The sequence below is a fragment of the Bipolaris sorokiniana genome (assembly GCF_000338995.1).
Source record: "Bipolaris sorokiniana ND90Pr unplaced genomic scaffold COCSAscaffold_11, whole genome shotgun sequence".
Classification (NCBI taxonomy): Eukaryota; Fungi; Ascomycota; class Dothideomycetes; order Pleosporales; family Pleosporaceae; genus Bipolaris; species Bipolaris sorokiniana.
The window spans coordinates 1,284,910-1,297,123 of NW_006911905.1; the positions used below are offsets into that span (position 1 = coordinate 1,284,910).

The following is a 12,214-nucleotide window of genomic DNA, read 5'->3' on the forward strand; positions in this document are numbered from 1 at the left end:
TATATTGCGAGTGCGAGCAACACTTGGGCGCCCTCGCAACAGTCAATGGCCAGGCGGACATGTCTTTCAATTGCGTCTCTGAGGCCAGTTGAGAGCACATCTTTGTTCGTGGTGCCGATAGCCTGCTGGCTCAAATGCAGTATACGTCACATGACTTTGTATGGAACACCCAGCACGCGCAAGTTTGGCCGGCACATGTACTACGTGTGAGAGAGCATGACATCAATCCATCAGTCAAACATGCAGCGTAGGGGCAACGAGGACTGCTCCCCAAGAAAGAGGCAAAGCAACTGCACGCACTGCACCATCAATGCAGCGGTTGCATCTGACAATGGAGCATGCCGTGGATTCAATCATCTGCTCTGCCCGAGACATTTTTCATGTAGCGCTACTTCTATACCCTTCCACTCATGGCGTGGTTGTAGAAGGGCTCAAACGAGGGCTAGTGTTTTCTCTAGCAAGGACTGGCAATGTTGCCAGAACACACAGCGTCTCTGCTGAGAGGGAGATGGCTGGGAGGACTTCCTTGCGGTGTTTTGAGAAGAGAAAAAAAAGAAAGGCTCTGCCAGGGCGGCAGCGGGACAGTATTTGTACTAGGCCACACACGCACACTGGCACAAACACTGGGGCAGCCTAGCGGCGTGTGCAGTCGCAAGCCCTCTCTGCCCTGCCAAACCTCGCCCGGCCAATTGCAACGAGCGCGCTCTCACCGCAGCACGCCCTCATCGACTGTAGCGGTTGGGTCAGATGCGGCGCTTCAAGCAAAATGGCGCTTCTGCCCTGCAATGCGGGCGTGTGGTGCTATCGCGGCAGGCCATCACCGCCTCGCGCAGTCGGCTGAGCGCTCACCGGAGTCCACAGCTGCACACGCTTTCGAGCCCCACGACAAGCTCTCGATACTACCCCGCTACCCGCGCCCAGCTACAGCTACCACGGCTACAACACGCGCCCTCTCGCCCATCGCCCCCTCCCCCCTCCCGCCTTTCTCTTGCTCCCCCTGTCCGTTATTGCTCGCACCGAAGAAACATGTGCAGACACTTCGGAGTCGACGACCACTCCACCATGGATGTCTCCAAGGGTCGAGAGGTGCTGCCCGCCAATGTCAAGCCTGTGCACTACGACTTGACCTTGGAGCCAGACTTTGACAAGTTCACCTACACTGGTACCGTGGCAATTGAGTATAGCCTACCTCTCCTTGCAATTTATGCGCCCGCTTGCTGACACGCGGCACAGTCTGGACGTCGTTGATGACACCACATCCGTAACCCTCAACACCAACGAACTCAAGATCCACTCCACCAAGATCACAGCCGGCCAGCAGGTCATCTCAGAGGCTCCCAGTGTCAGCACCGATGAAGAGGCACAAACGACCAAGGTCAGCTTCGACCAGACCATCCCCCGCGGCGGCAAGGCGCAGCTCACCATGACCTTCTCGGGCATCCTCAATGACAACATGGCTGGCTTCTACCGCTCCTCGTTCAAGGCGGAGGACGGCTCTACCACATACATGGCCACCACCCAGATGGAGCCCACCGATGCTAGGCGTGCATTCCCCTGCTTCGACGAGCCGGCCCTCAAGGCCAAATTCACAGTGACACTTGTCGCCGACGAGAAAATGACATGCTTGAGTAACATGGACGTGGCTTCGGAGAAACAAGTTGACAGTGCTATTTCAGGCGGAAAGCGCAAGGCTGTTACCTTCAACCCCACGCCACTCATGTCAACATATCTTCTGTGTTTCATTATTGGAGAACTCAACTACATCGAGACCAACAATTTCCGCGTCCCAGTGCGAGTATACGCACCAAAAGACAGAGACATTGAGCACGGCCGCTTCTCCCTTGAGCTGGCAGCAAAGACGCTCGAGTTTTACGAAAAGACCTTTGACAGCGCTTTTCCCCTACCCAAGATGGACATGGTAGCCATTCCAGACTTCAGTGCTGGCGCCATGGAGAACTGGGGTCTTATCACCTACCGTGTGGTCGATGTGCTCATTGACGAAAAGGTCAGTGGCGCCGCCACCAAGCAGCGCGTAGCCGAGACTGTGCAACACGAACTCGCGCATCAGTGGTTCGGCAATCTTGTCACAATGGACTTCTGGGATGGCCTGTGGCTCAACGAGGGATTTGCGACATGGATGTCGTGGTATTCCTGCAACGTCTTCTACCCTGATTGGAAGGTCTGGGAAGGTTACGTTACTGACAATCTCGCAAGCGCACTCTCCCTCGACTCCCTGCGCAGCAGCCACCCCATTGAGATTCCAGTGAAGCGTGCAGACGAAATCAATCAGATTTTCGATGCCATTTCGTATTCCAAGGGCTCTAGTGTTATTCGCATGATTTCCAAGTGGGTTGGCGAGGAGACCTTCATGGAAGGCATTCGCCAGTACCTCAAGAAGCATGCTTACGGCAACACCGAGACGGGCGATCTATGGGCTGCTTTGGCCAAGGCTAGCGGCAAGGATGTTGGTAAGGTCATGGACATCTGGACCAAGAAAGTCGGTTACCCTGTAGTCGCCGTCACTGAGGGCACCGACTCGATCCATCTCAAACAGAACCGTTTCCTCCGCACTGCCGATGTCAAGCCCGAAGAAGACCAGACTCTTTACCCTGTCTTCCTTGGACTTCGGACCAAGGATGGCGTTGATGAGGACTTGACCCTCTTCGATCGCGAGGCCGACTTCAAGCTCAAGGATATGGATTTCTTCAAACTAAATGCAGACCACTCTGGATTGTACCGAACTTCATACACACCAGAACGACTACGCAAGCTTGGCATTGCCGCGAAGGAGGGTCTCCTTACTGTTGAAGACAGGGCCGGAATGATTGCTGATGCTGGTTCGCTGGCTGCGTCTGGGTACCAAAAGACATCTGGAATCCTCTCGTTGCTTGATAGCTTCAAGGATGAGTCAGAATTCGTTGTTTGGGGAGAGATTTTGTCGCGCATTGGAGTGCTTCGAGGCGCATGGATGTTTGAAGACCAAAAGACTAGGGATGCTCTGAAGAAGTTCCAACTCGACCTAAGCGCCGAAAAGGCACACGAGTTGGGATGGGAGTTCAATGAAAATGATGGACATATTCAGCAGCAGTTCAAGGGCCTCATGTTTGGCGCTGCCGGCATGGCAGGTGACGAGAAGATCACCAAAGCCTGTTTCGACATGTTTGCCAAGTTTAAAGCGGGCGACAAGTCTGCCATCCATCCCAACATTCGTGGGAGCGTGTATGCCATTGTACTGAACAACGGCGGCGAAGAAGAGGTAAGTCATTACCACATTGATTACTGCGCGTCTCCAAGCTGATAAAAAAAAACAGTACAACATCATTGTGAATGAGGCTCGAAATGCAGCAACAAGCGACGAACGCAACTCTGCTCTTCGGTCGCTGGGGCGGGCCAAGTCGCCAGAGCTCATGAAGCGCACGCTTGATATGGCGCTCAGTGACGATGTCAAGGGCCAAGACATCTATCTACCCATTGGAGCGCTAAGAACTCATCCAGCAGGATGCCATGCGCTCTGGAATTGGGTCAAGGAAAACTGGGCAGAACTAGAGCGCAGGCTTCCCCCAAGTCTGAGCATGCTCAGCTCCGTCGTGTCTATCACGACGTCTTGCTTCACGCACCGTGAGCACGTTGAGGACATTGAAGCCTTTTTCAAGAACAAGAGCACAAAGGGCTTCGACATGGCGCTTTCTCAGAGCTTGGACAGTATCAATGCAAAGGCTGCATGGGTTGTGCGGGATTCTGAGGATGTGAATTCTTGGCTTAAAGAACACAAGTACCTGCAGTAATTGACACATTGGCCTGTTGGACCAGATGCAAGCAGGGCCTTTGGGGGCACCTGCGCAACTAGACAGCCGGAGCTCAAATAAAATAGCTGAAGTAACTGTACAACAGTAAAAAGAAGAAATGGCAGCAGTCTGGTTGCAAGCCTGTTAGTCTAGCATTTTTTTTAAGCAAGATGATGTCTGGTGATGGTTGCCAAAGGCTAAATTAATGGTACAAAAATTAGGCGTTGCGTCATGGGTTGTAGGGTGGGATTGGATTTGGCAGGGGGGATGGCAATGTAAGTAGACAAGCGTTTGATGGGCTTGCCCACGTCCCCCAAGGCGGGAGTCGGAAGACGCGTAGTGGACCTGCAACGTCAGCCTTGCCAGGCCTCCCGAACATGTGATAATTGTGTGTTCAAACATTGGTGGCCCATGATTGTTGACACTACCATTGCTGGTTTTTTGCGTCACTTGGCAGCGTTTCCAATCGCTCGCTCTTTCTATCTATTGCTCCCCAGAACATCCGGCTACTATCGATTGCATTCAGCCACGGCTCGACATAAGACTGGCTTACTGCCACCGCTCACCCCCAGGTAGCCATTGCTCATGCATTGACGACAATCGCCTCGCACTTCCGAGTCGCATACTCGACCACCGGTGGCCTACGCAAGAGTTGGAGAAGAACCGGCGTCCCGCGCAATGTCGCAAGACACAGGACAAGTAGCCCAGGCCGCCCCCGCACTTTCGCCTATAGAAGTAGAGGATGTCCAACTATTCCGGCGGTCACCACACCCTTATCTACGTCACGGGGACGAGATACGCGGCCAGTATCCTGAAAGAGCGCATAGCCTGGGCCTGGAACCCCCAAGTCATGCCGACGCGAGGTTAGACATGAATGGTGCGAAGCGCAGAGAACCGGTGTCGCAATCACCTAGCGAAAGCGGCACCGAGGCAGACGACGAAGGCTACAACCTAGTAAAAGCACTGCCTGCGCCTCCTCTGCGCCTCCACAAGGGACTTCGTAATGCACGACCCAGGGAAGGCGGGCAATGGGCTAGTCCCTTGCTCACACCTACACAAATCGACGATGAAGGGAGCAAGTTTTCCGATGAGTTTGCCAATGGCGGCAATCGGGGGAAGCGAAAAGGGATTGCGTACCATCTCGATGAAGAGGCAAGGGCAGCCAAGCAAAAGTATCTCCAAAGGCGGCGGAATGAAATGGTAAGGAGAGCAACGGAGACGGCCTTGCTCGCGGGTATTGGCCTTCTTGCCGTCCATGGATGCGAGTGCTGGAGCGAGCTGCTGTCGTGGCACAGAGGTCAGCGTCATTTACCAAAATATCAATGGCACAATGGCTAATACCGGCTTCAGCAGAACTGCTCACGCATACTACTATCATCGTGACATTACTTGGTCTATATCCGCTACGACTACTATATTATTCTTGGGGGAAACACTCGAATCTTGCACTTCACCGGCGGATCCACGTACCAGCAGCTTTCGACCCGGCTACGATACTATACCCGCCTATACTGCCTGTACTAATCGCCATTTCACTTTTTGCTTCGTCGCCGAAGCCTTTGCTTCCAAATATTCTGCTTGGACTGGCAGCATTGCCAGCCAGAATTATTCCTTTCAACCCTTCACCTTTGGGGTATTCATCGCTCCACTGGTTAATTTCCATTATGCCGCTTATCGCGGCTGAAAACACCGATATACCGTCTAGACTGACTGCACAGAAGCCGTACAAGCTGAAACTTCCACCTCCGCACCAAGGCTTGGATCCAGAAATGCTTGTCTGTCTGTTTCCCTTACACCAGGCACTGCTGCCCCCTTTGTACTATCTCACTACAACGAGCCTGCTGCCAACGGAACTGCACCTGCTGTCGATTGGGCTCATCAACTTAGTTTTGTTTTCTGACTCGCCTCAGGCGATAATACTTAGCATTCTGCTGTGGATAGGGGGGCTCGGAGTGTTTGTATGCTGCGGCAAGGTGCTGAAGTGGGGGGTTGCGCTCGCACGCATCCCCCGCTGGAGGCTCCGGCGCGCAGGCCAAGTGATTCGGGCTCGTCAAAGCTTTTTGGAAATGTTGAATAAGAGCTTGGGGTCCAGACGAAGTAGACGTGGCTCTGCAGCGAAGAATGGCGACAGCGATGCAGATGATGACGACGCCGCTGTGTTTGGAGATAAGACCGAAGGCCTCCAGATTGACATACCTCAACGCAGTACTATGAGTATCTTATCTACGGGCAGAGCTGAGCCGCAGTCGGCTGCGGAAACGACAAAGAAGTTTTTTGACAAGATTAGTGGAAAGAGCGAGGAAGCTTTTGGCGTGGGCCGCACGCGTAGGAACACTTTGCCTATTCTCACGGCTGAAAATCATGCATCACCGCATCGATACTCGCATCGAAAACGATCCAGATCAATTGCACAGTCATACCTGGAGCTTACGCCTGCACAAGCTACACTACGGAAGTGGCTCTATGCCGGATACTTTTACCTAGTAGTTGTAGTTTTGATACTGGGCCCAATCCGGTATGGTGTCAGCAAATACGCACTGTATGGCCACGAGCCATTTGGATGGGCGATTAGCTACCTCTTTGGCAATTTGCCGAGCTTGCGATGGAAAGTGTTTGAGTGGAACCTGGACTGGTGGATAGCGCTGCCGTTGAGGGAAATGTCGGATGATATGGCTGCAGGGGCACAGAACATGGCACTTGGCGAACGGGTTGGGCTTGTGCTGCTAGGCGAAGCCAACACACGACTGTTGCTGTGTATATACTGCATGGGCACCATTGTGGCGGGCCTTTTTGCAGTGTTTTCACTGTCTGCTGTTGTTGAGGTGGACACGCGTCGCAAGGTGTTTCACGGAACCATGGTGGCTATGCTGCTGCCGACCATTTACGTCGACCCATGCTTTGTCGCGCTAGCTCTGGCACTTGTACTGGCTATTTTCATTCTGCTGGATCTGATCCGCGCCTCGCAGCTTCCGCCTCTGTCAAAACCGATTGCTAGATTTCTCACGCCATATGTAGACGGGCGGGATCTCCGCGGCCCTGTGGTAGTTTCGCACATTTTCCTTCTCATCGGCTGCGCGATTCCGCTGTGGCTATCTCTGGCGGGAGTAGAGCGGAGTGGGGGAGAGCCATGGCGAGAGTGGGGGGTCAAGAGTCGAGACATTAGCATGGTGTCGGGAGTGGTTTGTGTAGGTATGGGTGATGCAGCAGCATCGCTCATCGGGCGGCGCTATGGACGTCGCAGATGGCCATGGGCAGGCGGCAAGTCACTGGAGGGTTCACTGGCTTTTGCAGTTGCGGTGACTGTTGGGCTTGTGTTTGGCAAGGCATGGTTGTACTCTGGATGGGGGAGTAGTCAGATGGTACCAAAGACAGTGGGGAGCTGGATGACGGAGGCAGCCATGACGGTGGGAAAAGCCGGTATTTGCGCAGCAGGAGCGAGCTTGAACGAGGCAGTGCTCACAGGCGGCAACGACAACGTGATTGTGCCAGTGGTGCTGTGGGTTCTTGTGAGAGGGGTCAGGCTGTGAGGAGCCGGTAGCAGATGGCGTCAGGTGGCATGCAGGTACGGTGCTCAGCCAAGGAGGCTCAACTAGAGATGGGGCTATTATATATGGAATGCAAGAGTCTGCCGACCCAGCCACCAGGCGTGTGAGCATGAGCGTGGGTGTCAGTGAGAGAGGGAGAGAAGGAGAGCAGAGATAGAAGCACTACGTCATTGTCGCAGTTGGAGGCTGGGCTGTCTGGACTGGCTAGCGCTCCGTCCCAGGTTGCGAACTGGGACACTAGCTGCAAGTCACAGCGGCGGCCATTCGACGGTGCCGAGGCAGGGATAAGACGGGTAGTCGAGCGATAAGCTATAGTGGTAATGTTCCTTAGTGACTTGCTTGGGCTGGGCACGACAGATGGCAGATGTGGTATGGTGGTATGGCAGGCTGCTTGCTCATGCTCCAGGCGAATGGCGTGCGCTGTGGTCATGCCGCCGGCCACATGATGAGGCCCCTCTTGTCGCCTGGTACCAGGCAAGCAAGGCAGTGCCCATGGCCAAAGGGCGGACTCGACGAGGGCGCCACGGGGCGGGCCACACGGGCATACGAGCGAGCATCAGTAGAGTCGATGTGTACATTGCTGTGTGTCAGACATGGGCGGTAGTATGCTCGTGTCGTCGGTGCAGCCATAGAGGCGCCTCGTCTCGCACGCGTCGTTATCAGTCCTATCAAGGCAGCGCTAGCGGCGCGCTAAGCCCTGCCCCATGACTGCGAGTCGAGCCTGGGGACCCTACACTCAACCGTCTGTCTACCTAAACCTCCCAAGCCACTCGACTGCTCACTGCTCACTGCCCTCTACTCCTCCTCATCCTCCTCCTCCCTACTGTCGCTGTCGCTTTCACCATCCCCGTCGCTGTGCATTGCCCATAAACCCTCGGACCTCGCGCCAACGTCTCGCCGCCACCCTGCGTCTCGTCTCGCCTCGCGTCCCCGTCACCACTATCGATAGCACCGCATACAGCCGACAACACCTCCGCGTCCCGACAACACAACCACCGCCCCGCTACCCCCCAACAGCTCATGTACAACTCGCTCACGCCTACCCTGTACCTGCATCTCCGCTGGTAGCCACTTCCCGACCACCACCCCACGCCTAACAGCCCATCTCACCACCACCACCACCTCCTCCTCCTCTACCACCACACCAACCACCACCACCTGTAATACATACACACTCACCATCGACGCCGAGCCAGGCAGCATAACCCGTGCTGCCATCATGGCTTCACCAAGCTCTCATGCCCCCCGTCGCTCGGGGGCATCCCCATCTACATCTGCTGCCCCAGGCTCAGAGCAGATCATTGGCAAGTTCAAGCGCCTGCACCACATTGGCAAGGGCAGCTTTGCCGAAGTCTACCGTGGTATTCACATTGTACGTTACTGCTGCTTCTGCTGCCCATGCCTTCTCCGTACCTAAACATAGGCATCCGTCGCTAACCAGACGGTCGTGTACAGGAAAAGCGCCAATCCGTCGCCATCAAGTCGGTCAACATGAACAAGCTCAACAAAAAGCTCAAGGACAACCTTGTCTCCGAAATCACCATCCTCCGCAGCCTCCACCACCCCCACATAGTATCGCTCATTGACTGTCAAGAAGCGCCCTCGCGCATGCACATCATCATGGAGTTCTGCGAGCTTGGAGACCTTTCAGCCTTCATCAAGAAGCGCACCGATCTGGTCAACCACCCCCAGACACAGCGCATGATAGAAAAGTACCCCAATCCCGCAGTCGGGGGTCTGAACGAGGTGGTTGTTCGACACTTTGCCAAGCAGATGGCGAGTGCCCTGGAGTTTTTAAGGTCCAAGAATTACATTCATCGTGATTTGAAACCACAGAACCTGCTTTTAAACCCGTCCTCCATGTTCTACTCGCAAAGCGGAACTCTCGAACGAATGCCTCTCGCCGCTAGCGCGAACTCATTGATACCCGCTACTGGAATCGCCTCGCTGCCAATGCTTAAGATTGCTGATTTCGGCTTTGCTAGGATTCTGCCGACAACCTCGCTGGCGGAAACCCTCTGTGGCTCTCCGCTCTACATGGCTCCGGAGATTCTGCGATACGAAAAGTACGATGCAAAAGCTGATCTGTGGTCTGTAGGTACCGTTCTGTTTGAGATGATGTGCGCTCGTCCTCCTTTCAGGGCCAACAACCACGTCGAGCTGCTGCGCAAGATTGAAGAACGCAAGGACCAGGTTCGGTTCCCAGAAGGCCTTGTTTGCACCCGGGCTATGAAGAATCTGATTCGCGCCCTACTTAAGCGGAAGCCAACGGAACGCATGTCTTATGAGTCCTTCTTTGCAGACACTGTCATTCGCGACGAGATCCCTGGAATGGTGGACGAGGATTTGCCCGGATCCATGCAGGCTTCTGAACGCCTCCAAACCTCTGCCTTGGAACCGCTTATTGAGCAACCAAGACAAACTCAGAAAGCGCCTGCCGAGATGGATCGCCCAGCTTCGGATAGTCCGTATGGTTCATCGCCCAGGAACAGGCCTTCCTCGCGGCCAAGCTCTAGACCGGTTTCTGGAAACTACTCAAACACCCCGCCGATACCGGCTTCTGCCCGAAGGTCCAGCATTACGCCAGTCGATCCTAGTGAGGAGCGCGCATCTTATCGCGACCATCGACGCCCACCTCTTGGCAATGCTGCAACGGCACCAGCGCGCACCGCAACCCTGCAAGACCAGGCTGCGCAGGGTACCGCACTTAGTAACAGACGCAGACACTCTCGCGATGAACCAGCACCGCCACCTGTCGGTTTGAAAGAGCATCTCGACCGTGAGCGTATTCCGCAAAGAGCTGAAGTACTACGAGAGGCGGCTGAGCGAGCTGCACAGGATAACGCTTTAGACGAGGGTTTTGTGTTTGTGGAGAAGCGTCGTGTAGAAATTGACGCTCTCGCAGACGAAATTGCCAACAGCCCACAAACACAGCAAGATCGACCAATGTATAGGGATACCCCGATCAAACGACGGTCGACAACACAAGGCTCTCCCACATCGACTACTGGTGCGGTCCCTTCAAAAGCTATCCAGATCCAGCAAAAGCCCACAATCACACATCAACGCACTGGCTCATACAGTCGAAGACAATACCGGCCCAGCTTTGAAACAGCAACTTCTGCTCTATCCAAGGCCATGAACATGGTCAATATCCGAGGACTTGGACTTTCACCACCCATCATGAAAGGCGTATCACCGCCGCCCCAAGGATACTCGGCGTTCCCAGCATACCCCACCGCGCAAAGCAGTATACTGCTTGTTGGTGACGGGGGCAAGATGGTCAGCAAAGACGAGGACTCGTTCACAGTTCGAAGGATCGAGGATCTGGCACAACTCAGCCACGTTGTCTATGGTTTTGCTGAAGTAAAGTACAGTCAACTAGTCCCTGTTGCACCAAGTGACCCGGCCTTGGGTGACGGGTCCACAGGGGTTGCTCGCAAGCCAAGCAACGATGTCATCGAAGACGACGAAGACGATGAAGACCTCACGCCTGACACTATCCTCCTGATTTCCGAGGAAGCCTTGGTCTTGTTCGTCAAGACACTCGCTATGCTAAACAAGGCCATGGACCTCACCGGAAGCTATTGGAATCGAACTCGTCGCCATAGCGGGCTCGACGGAACTAGTCGTACAAACGCCAAGCTCGGTCAGGTCGTTTCTTGGATGCGAGATCGCTTCAACGAGTGCTGTGTCAAATCAGAAATCGTTGCTCGCAAGCTTAAGCAAGCACAGCAGCAATTGCCACCTGACCACCCCAGTCATCCTCAGAACCAGTCCGCAGCGTCAGGCTCAGCGACTGCCGTGGGCTCTGCTGAGAACATTCTGCTTACCACTGGGGTTACTGCCGAAAAGCTACTGTACGACCGTTCTCTTGAGATGAGCCGTCAAGCCGCCATCGACGAGCTCACAGGTCACAACCTGGCCGATTGCGACATCAACTATTGGACTGCGATCACTATGCTTCAAGCTGTCCTCGAGGAAGAAGAAGACGTACCAGGTCACAAATCTGACGCGGAGGAAATCAATGGACTCGACGGTGAAGACCGAAGGTCAATACAAAAGCGTACGTGTTTTTCACAATCATGATTATCAGAAGCTGCCCAACTAACATTGTCTAGTTCTCGAACAAATGAAGAGCCGCCAAAAGGCGCTCAAGAAGAAGCTCGATGCTCTCAAAACCCAAAAGCGTTCTTCAATTACCGGTGCTCCTTCGCCTCACCCTGTCGGCCGCAACTCGCCTTCACCAGCGGCGGCGAAGTAAGTGCACTAAGGAATTGCACAAGCACATACACACATATACATCACGTCAGGCCCACTGTTCCATCTAGCATTGCATCCGTTCGGCGCTTCCCAACTCTACATGAGACGCTTCATTGCTCCCTTTTTGGCTCTACTTCTTTGCTCACATTTGAGCGATTCTCCACTCATGGCTTGCTTGCACAGACAAAGTGCGTTGTTTTTGTTTTTGTTTCCTGATGGGGTTTGCTTGAAGGCGCCATATGGGAGAGAGAGGGGGCGCTTGGGGCGTATGAACATGATACCAGATTTTTTTTGTTTCATTCTTGTTTTTTCTCTCTCCATATCTCGACAGCCAAATTGTGCTGAAAGCGTTTTTTGCCTCTATTTTTTCCTTCCTTTCTTTCTACTTTTTTGTTCAAACTGATTGACGATGTATTTGTGGGTCATATTTCTGCGGGCGTTTTTTTTTTCGGGCACAAAGGGGATTTATTTCCGAGAGAGAGAGAGAAAGGCAACTTGCATTATGGTGTGGAATTTGGATATTTAATAGAGTTCCTGAATTTGGGTGGTGAAGCGAGTTATTGACAGCTTTGTTCACTTGAACTTCATCGTCCTTGTGCAACTTCCCCTCCTCTTCCCTAC

General features: G+C 53.9%; 3 protein-coding genes across 3 annotated transcripts; all 3 read left to right on the forward strand.

Moving 5' to 3' along the window:
* Positions 1-1,026: 1,026 nt before the first annotated feature.
* Positions 1,027-3,785, forward strand: COCSADRAFT_95012 (uncharacterized protein; the record flags this gene model as incomplete). Its single annotated transcript, XM_007704317.1, has 3 exons — positions 1,027-1,178; positions 1,234-3,256; positions 3,312-3,785. The coding sequence occupies 3 exons, from the start codon at positions 1,027-1,029 to the stop codon at positions 3,783-3,785; spliced, it is 2,649 nt and encodes an 882-aa protein (XP_007702507.1).
* A 410-nt stretch (positions 3,786-4,195) lies between these two features.
* On the forward strand, positions 4,196-7,531 carry COCSADRAFT_38997 (uncharacterized protein). The gene is made up of 2 exons (XM_007703977.1): positions 4,196-5,082; positions 5,136-7,531. The coding sequence occupies exons 1-2, from the start codon at positions 4,464-4,466 to the stop codon at positions 7,310-7,312; spliced, it is 2,796 nt and encodes a 931-aa protein (XP_007702167.1). The 5' UTR covers positions 4,196-4,463; the 3' UTR covers positions 7,313-7,531.
* A 624-nt stretch (positions 7,532-8,155) lies between these two features.
* On the forward strand, positions 8,156-11,642 carry COCSADRAFT_229331 (uncharacterized protein). Its single transcript, XM_007704318.1, has 3 exons — positions 8,156-8,702; positions 8,786-11,396; positions 11,452-11,642. The coding sequence occupies exons 1-3, from the start codon at positions 8,550-8,552 to the stop codon at positions 11,592-11,594; spliced, it is 2,907 nt and encodes a 968-aa protein (XP_007702508.1). The 5' UTR covers positions 8,156-8,549; the 3' UTR covers positions 11,595-11,642.
* Positions 11,643-12,214: the final 572 nt, after the last annotated feature.